Source organism: Amblyomma mixtum, chromosome 5, assembly GCF_055824585.1.
Source record: "Amblyomma mixtum isolate Tamu chromosome 5, ASM5582458v1, whole genome shotgun sequence".
NCBI classification, from domain to species: Eukaryota; Metazoa; Arthropoda; class Arachnida; order Ixodida; family Ixodidae; genus Amblyomma; species Amblyomma mixtum.
The window spans coordinates 61,027,954-61,047,897 of NC_143016.1; the positions used below are offsets into that span (position 1 = coordinate 61,027,954).

The window sequence follows — 19,944 nt, forward strand, 5'->3', positions numbered from 1 at the left end:
TCACTCTGTAAAAAAAAATGTGGTGCACATTTTTAAGCAACACTTTTAGGTTGCCAGTAATAAAAAGGTGCAGCGCACTATGCGAAGAGAAGTTATAGCAAAAACCAAAGTTTCTGAAACGTGCACACATTGATCTGAAAATAAGCTAGGTTAGCTTCACGAGTCTGCCAGAACGATAATAAAAACTCTTTCCTGTGAACATGTAATACATGAACATGTTCAGGAGAGTGAACCCAGAATCATCTGGGCATTCTTTACACAATATTATTTTTAACACCTGTTTGATGCAGATGATGTAAACTCTTCAACCTTGCATGTATTGCAGCATTAGATATTCAGCCCAATAACAGATCAGACTAATTACAGAAACAGCCTCTTTCTAGACACATATGTTGACAGGTTCTTTTACATACATGTTGTCGGAATATAGAAAAACAAGCTTTGCAACGCTATTTCTTGCCTTCCTCCCTCATCCAGTCTGTCTCTACTCTACCTTCACTCCCCTCTTTTAACTGCTACCCACCGTTCAGGTACCAGCATTTAGTGAGGCAGCAAGGCTGGCCGGTACCCGTTCCTCTTTCTTTTCCTCTTTCCTCAGCAAGCCATAATGCACTTAATTATTTTTGCCATGAGTAAAGCCAGCACCTATAGAACTAACATTCTACTATTAATGCTTCAATGGAGATTATTACAAAATAATCAAATAACTGGAGGTATTCAATTTCTGTACAAGAAAATTTTCAGACATGAAAATAATACTAAAAATTTGATCTGGACAACAGTGCAAACCTGCACAAGGGTGATGCTTGATAATTATATAGTAGCATGTTTATACGGTAGCAGCCTCTTGGTTTACTGAACCGGAAGGTGCAAGACAGTTGTTACAGTTATAAAGAATCAAACCATAAAAAAAATACTTAACTCTAAGAACCTAAAACAGCACTACGTACTATGTACATTATGAAGCACCAGAAAAAGATCTGAAACGTCTTTCCCACAAACCAATTTTACAAAACAACGCCCTCAAAGAATTATTCGCCAGTGTTTCAGGTAGGCTTTAGGCTGGGATCCCACTGGAATTTCCCACATTAAGTAAAAGCAACCATTCTTAACAGAGGCAAATTATCACCCTCCTTTTCAGCAAAGAAATGATAGCATCAGCTGCGCTACAACCCAAAAACTACAATTCAGAACCCCTAAAGAAACATAGACAAAAAAAATTTGGTTGCATTTTCTTCTTTGCAATGATGCGCAAGACATTAGTACACATGGATCACCATGTGGTAGCCACCAACGACAGCTAAATAATTTATAATTGAATTTCTGCTCTCATGCTATTTCGCTTTCTGCTTCAACAGCTGAATAAGGCCTATGACATCAAAGTTCAATACAGGCCACATGAGGCACGAAAGAACTTCAATTTAATCACTTCTTCGCCATCAGCTTGCCTCAATAAATTATTTACCAGTCGTACGCAAATACCACATTGTGATCCACATATACCAATGCTTTACCCACCATTAGGAAGAATAAGACGCAACCAAAATTTGGTTTCTATACTCCTTTTAAAAGTAGACGAAGCTATTATACCTTGTCATTCATAGAATGTGGATGTTTTAATTGTTCCTTAAAAATAAAGCTTTAACAAGGGGCCTAGATAAAACTTCTCCTTAAGCAACAGAAAAGAAAGAGGGTAACGTTTATATCTGGCAACAAATGAAGAATTACAGATGAGGCTTGTTATATCTACAAGCCAAGATCTTGAAGCAGAATACTGGCTTGTGCCTTCAACCTTTCCTAAGAAATTACTGAAGTTAATAAAAGAACTACAATGTTTGAAATGCTACCTCAATAGCTGCCAAAGGAAAGTGGGCATAGAACACAACATCATTTAGACAGTACAAGATTGGCCTATTAAATTCTATTCTAAGTTTTGACAGATCAGAAATATACTCTGTGAAAACTCCAGCAACCCACAAAAATTTTTCATACAGTGTAATTTAAGACGACAATTTCGTTTGTTTTAAAGCTCCAGGAGATTGTCGTAACTACTTTTGTTATAAAACCAAAGTGCTGTATAAACGATAATTTGACGTGTTAAAATTCTGTCGCTCATGATTTATGCAACTATTCCTTATATCAAAATTTTGCTTTTAAAAGTCCCTAAACCTGTAACATTTTAAGCACGACAAACTTATTAAGATCCATGTAGCAATTCCCTGAGGGCAGCATTTGTAAATAAATTGGTTTCTGAGGAAAGGAAATGGCACAACATCTGTCTCGCATATCTCTGTGAGGGAAGAGAGGACGGTGGGGGGTGAAAGAAGAAAGAGGTGTAGTAGAGGTCTCCTGAATAATTTCGACCACCTGGGGATCTTTAAGGTGCACTGACATCTGTGCACACGGGCGCCTTTTGCATTCCGCCTCCATCGAGCGCCTTTTGCATTCACCTCCGTCAAAACAGGCCGCCGCAGTAGGTGCACTCTTCATTTATTTCAGTCGTATGAAAGCCAGAGTTTGGCCCAAGCTAGAGCATCTTTGTAAACTCACCTTTCAGACCCATCTGCATTATCCTCCAAGGCACAATTTTCCACTGCAGCTTAAGCTAAGTTCCAAGTCTCTAACCTCAATTTATGCCACTAAATTCTCTCCTTTTGTATGCAGCTCTGGTAGGCAATTACTCTGCAGTAATTATATACTTGTATATAAGCCACACCACGCACCATTTTTTAAGGGAAGTTAGCGCAGTACCTTCGACAAAAACGAACTGCAATGCACTTAATTCAACAGCTCTATCGCAAGCAGTGTTCTATGTAATCCATCACAAAGCTAAAAAGAGAACTAACAGCAATATGAGTCTACAAATAAAATGTGCAACAGTCTTTGTCTATTTAAAATTTTCTCACCAAAATGAGGAACTTCGCATTTTCCCAAACCAATCAAAGAGATTGCCACTGCCCAAGCTAAGGAGCAATAGGGGCAAGCAAGGCATTTCACAAAGATACCAAAATCTGTTCCGGATCGCTTCCAGTACACTAACTACAAAATAAAAGCATACACAAGCTAGCCAATGACTACTAATGAAGTGCTTGTACAAGTCAATCACAATAGCCAGGCAGAAAGCAGCAGATGGTCTCACCAGGCCACCATGAAAGTGAAGATCGCAAATATGATGAGCGTGAGTGGGTGGCTGGAGCAGTAGAGGCCATGCTTGTAGTAGATTTGGGCAATCCTGTCCTTGATGGTGTATGACTTGGCTGGCGATGATGTTACCTGGACACCCTGCATGGCTGGAAGGGAGATGCGCCGGCGTGTCACAAGGCCAATTCGGCCATTTTTCACAGAGTAGCAGCAACACGACAGGGGAGCCATGCTGCCTCCACATGCACATGCACACACACACACACAGGCGCCGTCAACAGGCAGTCCACTTCTTCTGCGCCCAGCGTGCCTTCTAAACTCTAAACGCAGGGGACTGGGCATCAGTCCTTATCTCTTCCCTTGCAGCTTGGCTGCTCAGCCACCCATTGTAGTAAATCTTATCTTTCGCTTCTCTCCCCTCCCTCCCTGTCTGCCTTATCACATTGTTACTTATGCTCCGGCGTAATCCAAAGCTTTTGCATTACTTTCGGAGGGATAGCGGAGACGACAAGAGCAGGAACAGACAGAGAACGGCCACTGATACCCAGCAGCTTTCAGGGTCACCCACAGGGGCGACTCGAAAGTCTCAGTGACCACTTGACGGCAGTGGACTGCTGTAGTGGGCTCGACCGAGGAAGGCAGGGGGGAAGAGCTGCTGGCTTATGTAACACTCTCCCTTTCTTGCCTCTCCAGATAAAAGTGTTTGCGGACCATTTGAAAAAGTAAAACAGAAAAAAGCAGACATCATGGAAGCTCCTTCACTTTCTGTGGACAGTCCTGCATTTTTGAAGGAAGCAAACGGGCATCCTAGTAACACAAAGACGAAAGTAAAAGCAGGAACGATATCACTGAAATGTGGAAAAAAAAAATGACCAAGCACATAGACAGATCAAGTAAGCATATCAACTAACCAAGGCACTGCTGCCAATGTTCTGGGCTGTTACCTCAGGTGTTCTTTGCCCTCTGAACTAAAATTGGATGATGAGGCAACGCCCTCAGAGTCACTGCTACATAGACTGCCGACAAAAATCAACCATGGACATAGCTGAATGCGAGATTTGCCATGTTTCAGAGCACAAGCTCAGTGGTGGAGTCGGCAATTCTCAACTTTTATGCCCCACTGTTTTCAAAGGTGGTTCAAAAATCGCTGACACTCGGAAAAAAGAAAAAAGAGACAACTACGCCATAGCTATACAGCTTCATGGCAAATGGCAGACTAAGTGGAACACACATATCTATCTTAGTGTACTCGTGTAATACAATGCTATCACCCGATACTATTTAACAAATATAAGCATGCTGGCAATCAGCATCCTATCCATGCACAACAAATGTACCGCGACGCTGCACAATGGAACAGCAAGTGGTCTGGAACAAGCCAAAAATCAAACTTTACCAGTGACAACCAGTGTTGCCGCATTGGTCAGTTGGCTTTTCCAAGTTCTGAACTCAATATTTCCCTTTTTTCCCACAAAGTATTTCTTTTGCAAAAAGAATAACTTTAGAGTGAATGCCTCCAAGGAAATCAACAGAAAAAATTAGCCCGACAAAATTAAATACAAAGCCCATGAATTATGAAAATCAGAGACACAGCTTTTCGTAGTGGCTTCCATCTCCACAGCACAGCTTTCTCTGCAGATTCAACCCTCCGGCAAAAACCTGTTGCGCTGTGCTTCATCGTATCGTCATCGTCACTTCATTTTGATAAGTTTTGAGATGAAATTGGAGCATGCACGACTTGCTTTTAGGAGGTACAAATTACAACATGGCTCTTAGATGAGCCACAGGCATTTTCAAGCTATTTTCTTTAGCTTTTGGCCTGTGGCTCATTCTAAAGAATGTGCACATTTGTGAAATAAAGTTTGGATTCAATTCAATTCAATTCAAAATGTATGTTTTTCAGCCTGCATGAAAATATCTCGCAGCACGGTCTAAACAACACATTTTCTCATGGCATGTTGGAGAGACATCTAGACCCGGACCAAGTACTGATGCATGCGAAACAAACCGCATCGACGAAGTCCACACGTTCTTGTCTTTGCAAGTTCACGATTCTGGCATGAAGCAACTTTATTGCAGAGGTGCATCACAGAAGCCAACAGTTATCATATGTCATCTACGCCTTGAGGGGAGGGATGAAAGAAGGTGAGAAATGAGGTTGAACGAACCGAAGTGGAGGGGGGCCCCCCCTTTTCATGTTTTCAGAACTAACATATGGGCGTCTTTGGTGTATCCGCCATTGAAATCCCGGTGCCGCGGGCATTTGTCTCCGGGCCGTGGGGAGTGACCTGGCGACCCCGCCCCTCTCTCGAACTCACCTCCTTCACCCCTCCGCATTCCTAGCCCGAACAATGATCAACGCACTTCCCGTGCGGGGACAAAAACCTTGCCTAGGCTCTGCTGCGTTGCCAAAAAAGTTGTCAAGGTATCTGAATGAATTCCTGGAATCAGTGTGCACGAGGAGGATATACTATGAGAAAATGAGAAAGCTGTGCCCTCCCCACCGTCCCAAAAGAGAATGCGGCCATGGGCGTCCCACCCCAGACTCGTGTACAATGTACCTGTGCTGTGTCCGCGATTAATTATACTCCCGGACAGCTTTCTGTGGTTCTGCAGCCAAGGCTAGGCAGGAAAAAGAAGACGACAGGAGAATTGTCTGATTCTATGACTTTTCACTGTGTCTCAAGACATTTTCCAGGGAAAACACACTCGGAACAGTAGTTTTCCATGACACCGAGATTTCCCACATTTTCAATGAGTTAAAAATAAATTTCCCTTTTTTCCCTCTGTAGCTAGCTTTTCCGACAATATGGGAAATTTCCCATGATTCTGCAATATTGGTGACAACAGAGCCTCCAGAGTGCCTTTAAAACTGCTCGTGGGGTGTTGCATCCTTTCAAGGGAAAAACAAACTTTCAGCAACTTAAGAATCCAATACGCAGCCACGAAAATAATTTGCCATGCCATAACAGATAACGCCGAGTGTCTGAAAGTGCAGCTGAAAGTTCTGCACATTATGGTTCGTCATGCAGCATCAAAAGGCTTTAGGCAATTCCCCACACTCCTACAATCATCATGGCTAATGCATTATAAACCTGCTTGTGTTCTCAACAGCAAAGTTTTCTACAAGCTTGCCTCATAGTTTCAAAAAGGTAAAGGTGAATAAGAGTGAACACTTGGCCTACTGCAAGAACAGAAATTAACAATATATCTTTTTAACTGGGCTGAGAGAAGAGAAGAACTTCTGAGCCAAAAACCTGAGCCAATATAAGACAGAAATAGCATACAGCTTCAGCATCAGTTTAAAAAACAAAGTTAGGGCCACTCTCACAACACTGCAAGAATTGGTGAAAAAAAACAAAAAAGGTTACTAAACTGCTAAAAAGCACTGCCACTTCAACATGTTCACAGCAGCAGTGATTTTCGAAGCTCTAATATCTGTGTATTGTGGCCACCAAACCACCCTTAAATTTTCCTGGATGTAGCGCGACCCAACATTGAGCCACACCCTCACTGTTGGGTATGGCAATAACAACCTCTAATGCATGCTTTTGGAAGGCTCTTTGAAAAATCTCATCTGTCCGAAGACTTTATCACGTGACTCAGAGTTTGCGACTGCATAAAATGAATATACACGTGATTCACCAGTGACCCATGATGCAGTGAAGTGTTAAGTAAGCCCTCACTCATTCATTTTAAGCAGAGTAATTCTCGTCAACACATGGCTGTGCAGCCTCCATAGGGGGCAAAAATACCAGCTGTGGTGAAATGAAATACTCTGCACGTAATCAACCCACAAAGTCAACATGCAAGCATCCGCAGATCACTAATGGCATGTGCAATCTCCTCCCAAGCATACACATATTTCACTGACTGCACCAACTTACATTTATAATTGCAAACAAAACTAGAAGCGCAAGAAAAGCCCATTTTTGTAAAAGCTGTTCATAAACATGGCTAACTTTATATTTTTGCACACTCAGTCAACTGCAACGGCATGAGAGAACACAATATATGCCGCTCAGAAAAAGCATGCTAATATAGTTGGTATGAGGAAAAAATCCACAAAAAAAAGGAAGTCTGTCCACAAAGGGGAGCTATGAAAGAGCACAAGCTTTACACATTTCTTTCAAAACGAGAGCCAGATTTGCTATCATTCCTTTTACAACAAGCCTCACCCATGAGTTTGCACATAACAGAAAGACACCTGCAGAGAGGCTAGCTGTACACTTCATAAAAAATAGTCAAATTCTGACAAGGACAAACAGAACTGCAGGAAAATCTAGCAAAACAAAAAAAAAAAGCACCAAGTGCATTCCATGCAGATGGCCCATAACAAGCTAAAGGAGCCTCAAAAACACCATTCAGTAAAACTGAAAGATCTTTTGAGAATGAAGTTAAGCCACATGTGGAACTTGACTACAGGAGAACTTCCACAGCCAATTGTACTAACATTATGAATGATCAAAAACTGCTTGTCAATAAATTCAGTGCTTTCCCTCTCGCTCTCATCATTCCCACTGCACTGGCAGCTACATGCGAGGGCCCACATCAAGGTTACGGCAATGCTCTGCATAGTGACTATGTTTCATTTCTTCCTTTTTCTGCTTGTTTGCAAAAGCAAACTACTGCCAGCATTGGCATGCAGTTCATCTTACTTGCTTGGACAACTTTTGCTGTCCCTTAGCTCCCACTGTCACCTGCCATTCTAGATGCTAAATGAGCCCAGAAAATAGCAGCCCTATCCCTGTCCTAACATGACAGAAGTAGAAAGGATGTAGAAATCAAGGGTAGAAAGCTGAAACGCATGTACGAAATAAAAAGTGACTTTCAAAGCAACAAAGTAGGCCTTCTATTCTGCATAGTGCATTTGCATTTAGCTCAGACGTTCTTTAGCATAATGGTTGGACAGGTTGGAAAAGTGTTGTGAAGCCTTGTGATTAAAAGAGTGAAGTCAATGGTCACAGTACCGCTTCTCAGATCTGAAAATAGTCATGTTAGTGCTAGTAGTAGTACCAATAGTACTACAACAATAGCTGGTGTCTTATCACCTACATACCAAGTGCACTACCAGCGACAGATCGACGAATGAATAATGGCCACGCTGGCCACATTTCAATGAAGGTGAAATGCAAAAATGGCCTTGTGCTGTGCAGTGCCAGTACACGTTTCTGAATCTCACATGATCGAAACTTATCTGCAGCCCTCCACTATGTGGCTGTTTTTCTCTGCCTCCTTTATCCCCTCCTTCACCCCCTCCTTTACAGTAAAGTTCAGTTTGTGAGGTATATACTGTCTCTTTTCTTTCCCGATAACCTCCTCACTGACAACCACTGACATGTGACGCAGCAGCTGAAATATGTGGCAGCGAGATAGTTCATGAATTCCAGAGCAGTCTTGGTACTGACACACACTCACCGAGAACAATGAAAAAGCACAGGCTTATCAACCTCTGAATAAACTAATAAATGACGTCACACAGCAAAGCACAGATGCATGATCCATGAATAACAGACAAGGTTCGCATTTCACAAGACACATTTCACAGATTCCTGTGTTGCAGGCCTGCTTAAAATTCAGCGTGACAACTCTCACTGATAAGAAAATATTAACTAATCTTCTTTTTTTTTTTTTTCCGATGGCATGTCCACTCAGTACTTCTCCACTAGTAACAATCCTCTCATTAGTGCCCTAGCACAGCAATACTAGAACGTTTTTCTTGCAGCACTATACAAACTGAACAGACAGAATTCTCCCCCATGCATTCTGCTTTGGTCTTACGTCTATCTGCAGCAATGAATCTCCGGTGCTAACGTTACGTGCGGACGAAGTCGTGATGCGATACCAGGATGAACCCGACACTGTGGCGATGCTGTCGGCGGCAGCGGCATGCTTCCGGCCCGCATCGACGCGGCTCCCGCCTCGCCGTGAGACCCGAGACGTCGCCGGTTCGGCGCATGGGCACATTGAGTTCGTTCTTTCCGACAGCTATGTGTTAGCGCTGCATCCTCACCGACTCGACCAGGGAAATCACCAGAAAACAAGGAATAAACAGGCTGGAGAAGGAAACAGCCGGGCATGCCTGCGGTCGAGGCAACTGTAGCACACAACTATGCAGCATTTTCGCGCGATTGGCAACGTGAGAGAGCAGTGCTCGTTCCATGTGGAGGGAATGCTTACGGTACCGGTGGCCTCTACTGTCAGTTCCTCGATTACGTACACAACTTATAACGGAAAATGCGCGACACAGGACGATTCAATCAACGAAGGCTACGTGTTAAAAGCCAGATCCGAAAATCGTGGCAGCGTGCGTTGTGAGCACTTCTTAGCTTCGACGGACTGCAACAGTGCATGAAGCAAAAACTAAGGAACTTTCACACGGAGAAGCCGCAAATTCAAGGAAGTGTCAGTTGCGGATACAACCGCGGCAACCGGTGTTGATTTCGTGCTGACAATCGATTCCTGCAATGCATCCTCTTCTTTCAACTTGCATGCAGTTTAGTGAAGTGCTCGCAGTAATCACAACGTGGAAGCTGACAAGAAGCTTACTTTGGCGTAAACGCCGATATGAGTCACGCGCACGAGCCAGGACTTCCCGTATCATAGTACGCTACGGTAAGCGTGCGGCCGCTGCTGACCGCAGGCAACGCGGGTTGCCGAAAATGACATGCGCATCAGCCTTTGCACTGCGAGTCCTCCAGGCCATCAAAAAAAAACTCCACATGGTAGAACGTCTACAGCAGAATCCAGCTGGTGAAAACCATGTAAATCCGTAGCGTGACCCACAGTAATCGTAAACGAATAGCGAGCCGAGCACAGAGAAGCGTATTCAGCCGCCACAAACAAGCGACGAATCAATAAACGATCACAAGAAATGAAACTAACGAGGTAACCTAAACCACGTTTAAGATTCAGCTTTCATACGTAGAGGTGGTACCTTGCTCACGATGCGTGGTTTTCCCTCGGTGCTCGTGGCTTCACCTCGCCAGGGGTACGCCACAAGTCAAAACACTCGATGTCAAAGCGCGCCGGCGTTTGGGAACACGCATCAAAGCAACTGTGTAGGTCCACGACCTTTCACGGTCTGTTCACGCTAACAATACTTAACAAGTCGGAACTATAAACCGGTGATATCAACGGAACGCAACGCACCAACAACATGACTGCCGCAAAAACGCACACGGTAATTTTTTTTTTTTTTTCGATCGCCTCCTAGCGCGAGAGGAGAGAACTACGAACTAGAACATAGTTGCCCTTCATACAGCATGAGAAAAAACATTTACAAAGCCTTCCGTCTATACATTTGTGGCGCTGCTATCGCTAGCGCTTGCCAAACCTAATGAAAAAAAGGAAGCTCGATGCTGAACAGCGAAATTTTGAAAATTAGATTTCTCAGTCAATTTAACAGCTTGCTTAGTAATTAATTCGTCAGTTTGTATCCTAAAATGAGTTAGCAAATATAAATTGGCGGTAAATTCAAACCATCAAATGCTTATAAATGTCCATCCCTGCCCCGAGAGCCATGTCGGTGCGAATAAAGTATTATCTCTTTCTCTCTCTCTCTTTCTCTCCATGCATTGCTGTGGCCAACGAGCCAACTACGATCATATTCTATGGGATTGCAAAATAGAGCCACATCCGGGTGATCTAGTTACCGCTCCTTCTCTCGAGCAATGGGAGGGCGTGCTGGCTAGCTCAGTATAACCCCAGAACGCAAGTTCTGGCGGTGGAGTGGGCTGACAAAGTCGTCGAGGGCTATGTACTCTCGACAACTTAACGCACCTCTTAGCACCAAGCTCTTTGCGACGAATCAAATGTTTATAATCAATCAATCCATGCATAGCTGAAGGAAGGAATTGGAAAAAAACTTTCATTCAATATGAATTGCTAGTGTCTTCCTTCCTGAGTGGAACCATCAGCTCAGGGTCCCATTTGTTGCCATGATCCTGTAGGTCCGTTTGATTAGCAGTCACTGTTACTGTGGGATGGTGCTGGTAAGGGCAGCTTCCCAGGAAAAAGGTGTAGGATTAGAAATTGAAGGTTGAAGTGGAGTGGAACAGGTTTAGAAGGAGACAAAAAAAAATGAAAACAAAACAATAGGCAGTACAACGCCACCGAGAATTGGTGGCGTTGGATGCAGTGAAGGATAGAACTTCAGCTATGGAGCTGTACACAGTTCCGTGTATTCAGCACGTTTAACACGTGGCTTCAAGGCCGCGGAGAGCTTCCATGGCTTTGCCCGCCCGCTTTCCTAAAGCGTAGGACGGAAAGCATCAATTCGCACGCCACGGGTAAGAGGATGAGAAGGGGGTTCAGGGGGGAGGATGTGTAAGGGGGGTCAGGAAAACATTTTCCTGCCTTCGCACACGTGCAAGCAACGACGACATAATCGCATGAGTCTCAAAGACGCAGTATAACTGAGGAATTTCCGTTATGACGACGAGTTGCGGTTATGAACACATCAAAGGCGGGTTGTCTATTCCTGTTTTCAACATTCGGGAGTTCGTACACGACAGGAAATGCGCGCTTAGGAGGTACGGTCGGTTAGTTTGCAGCGTGCGTGAACGCTAAACATATTCTTCGAACGGAGACTCAACGAAACGGAGGCATAGCCGAACGTTCTAGTTTATCGTTAGCGTACCACTGCAACTACTGCTACGTGCGAACGTTGGGTGACGGCTTGGCACTCGCAGGTAACGTTCTTGTTTACTGTTACCATTGTAATGGCCAGTGCACAACTTTTGATCCCACAAATTAACACGCAGTAAGGCCACTTGTTACTCCTGCTGACGATGAATAAGCAACCTTCGTGTGCTGGCAGCACATGTTTTGCCGCGTGCATACGCAGTTAGTTGCGGTGTTGTAATGGCTGTTACTACGCCGGAACTGACTTCTCCTGCATACTGCCCCGCCGCGGTGGCTCAGTGGTCACGGCGCTCGGCTGCTGACCCGGAAGACGCTGGTTCGATCCCGGCCGCGGCGGCCGAATTTCGATGAAGGCGAAATTCTAGAGGCCCGTGTACTGTGCAATGTCAGTGCACGTTAAAGAACCCCAGGTGGTCGATATTTCCGGAGCCCTTCACTACGGTTGGTTGGTAAACATTTATTGAAACAGTCAAGGGGCCGAAGGCCCAGATCTAGGGGTTGGCCAAGACTCCTTGGAATCTGGCAGCCTCTAGAGCCACTACGGCGTCCCTCATAGCGTGAGTTGCTTTGGGACGTTAAACCCCAATAAACAAATTTTCCTGCATACTGACCCCTAAATGGGAGAAGTCAGCATAGGAAATGAATTTTCCTGGTTAGTGCACTGCCAAATGCTCTGTTTTCGGCATAACTTTCAATATGTGAAAGCTTGCAGTGCCAGAGAACCACCGGAGCTTACAACTTATTACAGAATGTGCTTACACGTGTAAGATGGACGGCGTAAGACGCACCGCTGACTGACGACGGTATGAAGACGGTGCCATCCATGCCCAGAGGTATTCTGAGACGCTCGTCAATTCCATGGACAAGCGCCTCGATTGGTCAGTTATCGGCAAGCGCTTGCGAAAGCTCAAGTTAAACGAGCGCACTGCAACCGCAAACTTTCTCTCCCACGTGGCAAAGATATCAGGGAATAATTTCTGTGACAATGCAATTTTTATAGCATAGTGAAGTTGAAAAATTTGAGGTAATCGATAGCCTTCGAGTGATTTTGATTCTAGGCTAAGCTGTCGATGTGAAAATGGTGTCATATACGAATGGGGGTGGAAACCTGCCTTAGGAAAAAACGCTTCAAGTTCCGCACACAAGATAAGCCGCACGGGCGTCTGTTCAATGCGCACGGTGCCGAAGTGACTGAGCGATAAAGGCCGATAGCGCCCGCAAGGTCTTTCAACGCTTCTAGACGGGGTCGAGAACCCCAGGAGCTTTCAACATACCATATTTAGTGAACGTTGATAGCGTTAGTAGCAGGCGCTTTATGGGAATCAACTGGTCAGAAATAACGACTTTTTTTCAATGACACAGACCGTCTAAAGTGAAGTTAAATGGTGCGCTGCAATAGTGATCAGTTGAAACGACGTCATAACGACCGCCATGCCTTATTACGCCCAGAAGTGCAGCGAAAAACTATTTGTCTAGTTCGCTTGTCGCCACCTGCACCGACCTGCACTCTGAAAGCCTCACTTGGTACTAGGTCATGACACGAATATGACTACATGCGCGTGGAACTGGTCTGCATGGACGCCATTAAGAAAGTTTACGCACTGACCAATGTTCTTGCCAAGCAAAAAGCCTGGGTCTATATTAAGGCGAAAGCATTACTAGCCCCATTAGATGAAATTCCGTCGGCGACCGTCGTTGAGGCCGACAGATGGCCCCAAAAAGATGGCGCCGCAACAGCCACCGTCTAGACACCCAAGCGGTGAGGGCGAAGATGGCATGCACAGCAGATACCAGGATCAGCCCGAACGTTACAAAATGCGGCTCCAGGACTGAATCCCATTTCGTTCTGTAGCGGAAAAAAAAAAAAAAAACTGCTGGGATTCATACTGAAGAATGCCGCATTCATTTTCCTTTCTTGCGTGCTGAGGGTGATCACCGTCCGGCCCTTTTCGACTGCGAATACCGAGCGCATTCTCCGTCCTTCGACACGCGCACCGCGTGCTCGATCATCAGCGCTAGATCTCTGACCGCCTGCTGGCATGGTTCATTCTACAAGTGCATTATTCGTCGTTCACATGGTCGACAACCCTTCCTATGAACGGCATGGTTGTGACGAGCAAAGATCGTGCCTTTTACTTCGTGTGCATTTTTAGTGCCGAAGACAAGCTCCGTGCAGTGCACTTCGCAGCCTTAATTTCCGCCCTCTAACAGAGAACAGTATCCTCGGATGGTGGCTTCAGTGAACGATAGCCTTGAAGGCTTGTCAAGCACTACTTCACTTCTTAAGGGAGTGCTTGCTCGACAAGATGCAACAGCGAAGCGTGGTTATCGCAACTGCAATTTAGGTATACCTTTTCGGTTTTCCCTATTTTACCTGTTTTCCCTTCCTTCCCTGTGAATATTGAATCCTAGTCTGGTTTACCTCATCCCCCTTCCTCGCTCTTCCTTATGTACCTTATGTACATATCCCGGTCTTGGAAGCGCTAGACACCCTCCGAGATCTTGCCGAGGTAGCCACCTTCCAGGTGGCGTTCCGCTTGCTACTTGGACAACGGGTTACGAAGACAACGCCGACGACTACGACGCGGAACGCAGGAACGGGCGCCTGAGAACGTGCTCTAAAAAGCTTTACCCTTACTCTGTTGGCGGCGCATTTCGCCGTTATATAACCTGATGACCCTTGACAAAACGCTTGAGCGGGAGTTTATCTGAGCATGGATGAATCCTCGTTGGCGCCGCCCCTGAACGTTTCATTGCGCACGCTATCAGCACTTTCCACGCTCGTTCCTTCCCGATAACAATCACGGTGCTCCACCGTGGTGACGACGACCCGTCTAAAACGCGTCCATTCAGGTGGGTCATCATTGCTGTAAAGCCGAGACCGCAAAGCGTGTGGTGTTAACTATAGTCAGATACAACTTAAGTCTGCAGTGAAGCTCCACCCACATTCAGCCTCCGCGCACAGTATTCATCCACGACAACAAAGTAGTCCGCTGCTTAAATGTTTCTTGTTACGTAAAAAAGAAGCTTATCACAAGAAAAAAGATTATGAGCTCTAGAATTTTGATACATGGATTGCTTGATGTAGTCAAACATTAAAAAGCTAATTTCGTTTACAGTTGCGATTGGCCAGCGGAGTAATACAGGACGCCGCGGATCGCGGCCCAGTGTTAGAAACTGCTGTTTTTTTTAGGTAGTATCCTACTATAGGTGGTAAATCTGTCTTCAGCTTTGCTGTGTGGAGGTGTACGGTGAAGATCGTGTTTGTCTAGGTTTCCAGAAATGAGGTCGACGACAGGTAACTCGACCAGAATCGGGGCAGTGGAGTGGAGATGAGTCATTGAGAGAACAGATAACTGATATGAGATATGAGTGGTCACTGCCGTGGATACCGCGGCGGTCTTTCTTGCCGTATTTGTCTTGATTGCGGCGGGTACGTGAAATCCCCGGCAACGAGTGGGCAGAGGTTGCTAAACCGAGGAGATACATTGTTTGCAGAGGAGCGTAGATTGCAAAGAGACAGGCAAGTGAGCAAAAGAGAAGGATAGGTTTCCGCCTTCGTCGAGAAATGCGATGTTCTTGCGTCATAGACATACGGGACAGGGTTCTTGCACAGCGTTTAGGCGGGCCTTGAGGGGCTGCATACGGCTGAGGATGATAGCAGTTTCGATCGGTACTTCAAAGCAGGGGATAGTTCGTGCGTCAGCGCGGCGGTGATGAGCTTGGGAACTGAAAGTTTGGTTTTGCGGCCGTGAAGTCAGAAGACCACGTTCGCGATGACGAAACGTTGTATAAGTTGTACACTTGCTGGCCTCCTATAGCCGTAGAAAAGAGGTGCGACACTGCTCGATATTCCAGAGTATTTTATTTTTCTTTTCTTGCCCTCGTTACTTTAATCCTTCTTTTCTTCTTTACTTCCTTGTTTCTTCCTTTATTTTTTCTCATGTTTCTCTGTTCTTTCTTTCCTCGTTACTTTCTTCTTTGAAGCATAACAAGCTGCCCCCCCCCCCCCCCCCCCCCCCGGGGATGCAGTACAGTTCATGAATCTCGTTCAGCGTACAGTTCAGCGTACAGTTCATAAATCTCGGGTCATTGATTGGCATGTCAGTTCCTCATTTTTGCTTGTTTACAACAGTACGTCACCCAAACGACATGTAAAGTACGGCGAAGAACAAGACGAAAGAATTAAGACTTCAAATAAACAAATTAACGCGCAAATGTAGCTAATAGAAAAAACAAACTTTTGTTTCGCAATTTTTCTTGGAAAGAAACGAGGAAAAAAGTTTTGGCTCAAGAGAGCGGCAGTCTAAGCTCCAATCATACCGCCTTTGTTTTTAATGCACTTCGCGGAGCAAGCCGCCGCGATTGCTATGTGGGTTTAGCCTTCGGCTGTTGATCACATGGTCGCGGGTTCGATCCAGGCCGCGGCGACCGTATTTTGATGCAGGCGAATTACAGAAGCGCCCGTGTGCTGTGCGCGATGTCAGTGCACATTGAAGAGCACGGGTTGCCTGAATCAATCCGAAGCCCTTGTCAACAGCATCCCTCGTAGCAAATGTGTCCCTTCGAGAATTAAACCCCACAATTTTTACTCCTCCTCCCACCACAATTTGCAGTTTGCACTTCCCTTGCGTCCTTACAAATTTACAAAATCTTCCTTAGCCTTAACCCTTCTCTATGGTAGTAACACTACTTCAGATAAGATCCAAACAAGGGCTGCCTTTTATATACGATCTTTATGTGGGTAAGTGCTGAATACGTGAAAACTATCTCCACCTCAAATCGTCGGCGTTCTATAAAGTTATCCCGCCAGCATGAGATTGTTTGGCAGCGCGCCTACCTTCGTAACGACCGGAGTCCATTATGCGTGTCGTACAGGAGGAAGCATTCCCGACTAGCACCTCATTCCTTGTGGGCAGTGGCGCTGATTGCTATCAATGATTGCCGATGCTAGCAAACCACGTCACGGCGTAAAGGTGCTCAGGAACAGACCTTACCACTATTACCTTACTACATTACCTGGAGTTCGGCACAGCGCGCTGTGCCGAGGCAACGCCGCTAAGCCCAGTGGCCTATTACGTTCTGTTCTGCAGCCACTCTGCCATTCCCTTTCTTTCCTACCTCACGGATGGTGTCAGTGCACTATTTTTTAATGTTCAAGGTCATCCGCCCCGGGGTGGCAGCTAAGGGAACTAGAGGCCTTAGTCCCGAACTCCTGGCAATAATCCTCCAGTAGTACAAGAGGCGACAGGGAAACGACAATTTTAAGCTTATTCCTACGTTGCGATGACCCTATCGACCGTTCAGGAGGCAGAAATGCCTTTACCCTATCTCCTGGCAGGTTGTTAACAATGCAGGCCGGTTTCACTGCAGTCTGCACTAAGCGCCCGGCAGACTGACCCCGCCAGCAGGGCAATCGCGGCAATCGTTGGAAAAAACGGCTGTGCCCAGCTTGGGGAACTAGGAAAGACGACCTTTTAAAATCCGCACGAGAAGGGGTGGAAGGTATGCAGGTAAAGTTGGGGGCGAAAATACCAGAAACCTCGCACATCGAGCCAGCTTGCCCAACCACGAGGCCTTCATGCCGAAACAAGCGACAGCCATAGGATGAGCGGAAAAAAAAGGAGCCTGCGACCTGTCGGACCAGAACGACATCTCCTACAAGCCCGTTGTGAGCGGTTCTTCAGCCTTTCCAGTCCCGCAGAGTTTTAATATATATTGTCTGGCCAGGAAACTATTTCGTTGGCTCGTTACTCCTCTACTCAGCAAAACCGCTAGAATGCAGCCCATTTTATTGTGTTGTGGCTAACCCCCGACAGGCGGGAATGTCACATGGGTTTCCAGAAGCTGAGATAAATGGGATCGCGAAGCAAGGTAGGCATGGCCTAAACCAACGCAAAATACGAGGGACTAGGTTGGACAAAAGAATGCCGACGCCGGATTTTCTAACAGGGCCTTTAACGCCATTGCGTTAATAAGGCTCCGAGAGAGAGGGAGAAAGAGAGTTTTATTTGTGAGAAAGGCAGAGAAGTAGGCCTGATGGATAATTATCTGGACCTCTACGCTCCACTGGGAAAAAGGGCAAGATGAGGAGGAAGAAGGTTATGATGGGTGAGGATGCAGACAAACGAGAGATCCGAATATATACAAGCACGCCAGTATGGCGGCTAATCACAACTGTGAGCCCAGACTCGTACTGCGAACGAAAATAAGGAGTGCCTGCTCTGCCTGTAGAGCTTTTCAAGTTTCCGGCCAAGAGCCCAGTACAAGGTCCTCCGATAGTGGCCTGCTCTCGAAATGCGTCTAAGGAGAGGTCAACACAAGTCTTTTGCACGCCTATATACAGGGCGCACCGCAAATACGATGCTCCATTCCCAGTGGCGTGACATGAAAAACAGTTTGGAGGAACCCCTTAAATGCAGGTACCATCGCGTTACACCGGCGCCTAGTCTACGACGAACTACTGATAGTATGCTTCGGCAAAAGAATGCATTTCCGAGCGCTCTTGATTTGACCAACTTGAAAAATAATCACTACAGAAATTATCCTAATGCTTGTTAAAACATGCTATGTTGACCCTAGACGGAGGTGAGAAAGTGGAACATCTCATTTCAAATCATTCACTACATTCACCATCTTTAGTAAAAAGGTGTATCACTTAGTGCTTTCTCTTGAATTTTGCCGCCATTTTTCTTGAGATGTCAGTGATGATTGGAAAGGTCTCCTGGCGTGTCTAACTAGAAATTCTTTAAAAGATTTATAACCAACCAGTTTGTTCATTACATAAAGCAAAGTATCACTCAAACAAGGACACAAGCCTCACGTAGCAGTACATATACAGGAGGGGAAAAAAAAATCTTGGTTTCAGTCCTCCTGAAACTCTATCTATGTGTTCCGGTCTTATCATTTACCAGTACAGAGAACAGGTTGCTGCTTCAGGATAGTGCAGTTTCTTCATCTCGAGAGAGAACCGTGCGAGGGTCAGCTTAGCTGTCAGGAGACCAGATGTCTACGATATACTTGAAGTAAGTATCTTCCTAATTTAAATGACGCAATTAATCCTTTCGCAATTAATAGAAGATTTCAAGCAGCTTAAGCTAAACGCGAAAGTATAAGCCCGAGGTCGTGAACGTCGAAGTGTCAAATATAAATGCGCGTTATGAGCAGGCCTGGTTCGTTTCCCCTTTCGCACATTGCTAGGATATGTATGCTGCACGTATCTAGAGAGTATGTCGTTTCATCATAATAGGAAGCCTGATTTTCTTTTTGTGGGATCTGGATGGCGGTAGCAGGCCGCCCTGCCTACATTGATCCATGGTGAGAGCCAGAAGTGACATCTGACATTTTTTTTTCTCTAATATTTTCTCCAAAAGTTTTCTGCGGTCGCCTAGATTTCTATAGAAATGCAATCCTATGCGAAAACAAATTTTTTTCCAGTCACATTTACTCTTACATTTACAGAGTCGCTGTGTTCAAATGATCTTACTTGCTCTTGGTTATTAAAGGTACTCGTATCTTATAAGTATTGCAGCACTTGAGCGCTTGATGTAATTCGACCAACTAAATTTTTCACCGAATTTCCTGCAGTACGCATGTAGTAGAAGAAGGTGCAGTACAGAAGGCATGCTACAGGCGTACATTTGCAGGCTGTTCTAATGTGCCTCCTCATGAAATTATCTACACTCCCAACGCATGAGGAGGGTTTTAGACCTATTTTGAACTAATAGTTGAGGACTTCAGCCTACCTATTGGTCAAAAACGCGCAGAAAGATTCTCGTGTTAAGTCAGCCAACCTGGTTGGCTCTGTAACAACTGCCGGGAGTTCTCTTTTCTAGTAGAATAACACTTCGCGTAACCATGACTTATTCAATGGAAACTGCCTCCGCAAGCGCGTCTCGTAAGAGTAGTTCAGCCTATTGTGAGCGCAGTAAAAGGGAGCAGGAGCAGGAGGTTGTTTGTTTGTCGAGCTCATAGCAAACAAGTGATAGCATCGCCTATCTCGTCCAGACGTTCGAGAGGCTCGTCTTATCGCTCCCTCGGCTAGTTTCATCCTCTGCCTTGTTTTCCGACATCTCAAAGGGGTGAGCACGGGAGAGAGTAAGGGAGAGGTTTGGGGGGGGGGTCGTAAAAAACAGGAAATGCGTGCTTGTTCAGCCG

The 19,944-nt window shown here is 45.4% G+C and overlaps 2 protein-coding genes across 5 annotated transcripts in view; one reads left to right on the top strand and one right to left on the bottom strand.

Annotated features, from left to right (window-relative positions):
* Positions 1 to 10,344, bottom strand: part of SCAP (SREBP cleavage activating protein) — a 54,828-nt gene extending 44,484 nt beyond the window's left edge. For 3 of the 4 annotated variants that reach the window (XM_089544659.1, XM_089544660.1, XM_089544661.1), the window contains exons 1-2: positions 10,079 to 10,344; positions 3,140 to 3,290 (exon numbers count right to left, since the gene is read on the bottom strand). In XM_089544659.1, coding sequence (XP_089400785.1) covers positions 3,140 to 3,288 — 149 coding nt within the window. In that variant the 5' untranslated portion in view covers positions 3,289 to 3,290; positions 10,079 to 10,344. Of the gene's footprint in view, positions 1 to 3,139; positions 3,807 to 10,078 lie in introns of those variants that run through there. The other variant, XM_089544658.1, reaches the window with a different exon arrangement.
* The window catches only part of LOC149342387 (uncharacterized), a 92,156-nt gene continuing 81,189 nt past the window's right edge, over positions 8,978 to 19,944 (top strand). Inside the window, exon 1 of the mRNA XM_089546794.1 lies at positions 8,978 to 9,068. Within this exon, the coding sequence (XP_089402920.1) occupies positions 8,978 to 9,068 (91 nt within the window). The remainder of the gene's footprint in view (positions 9,069 to 19,944) is intronic.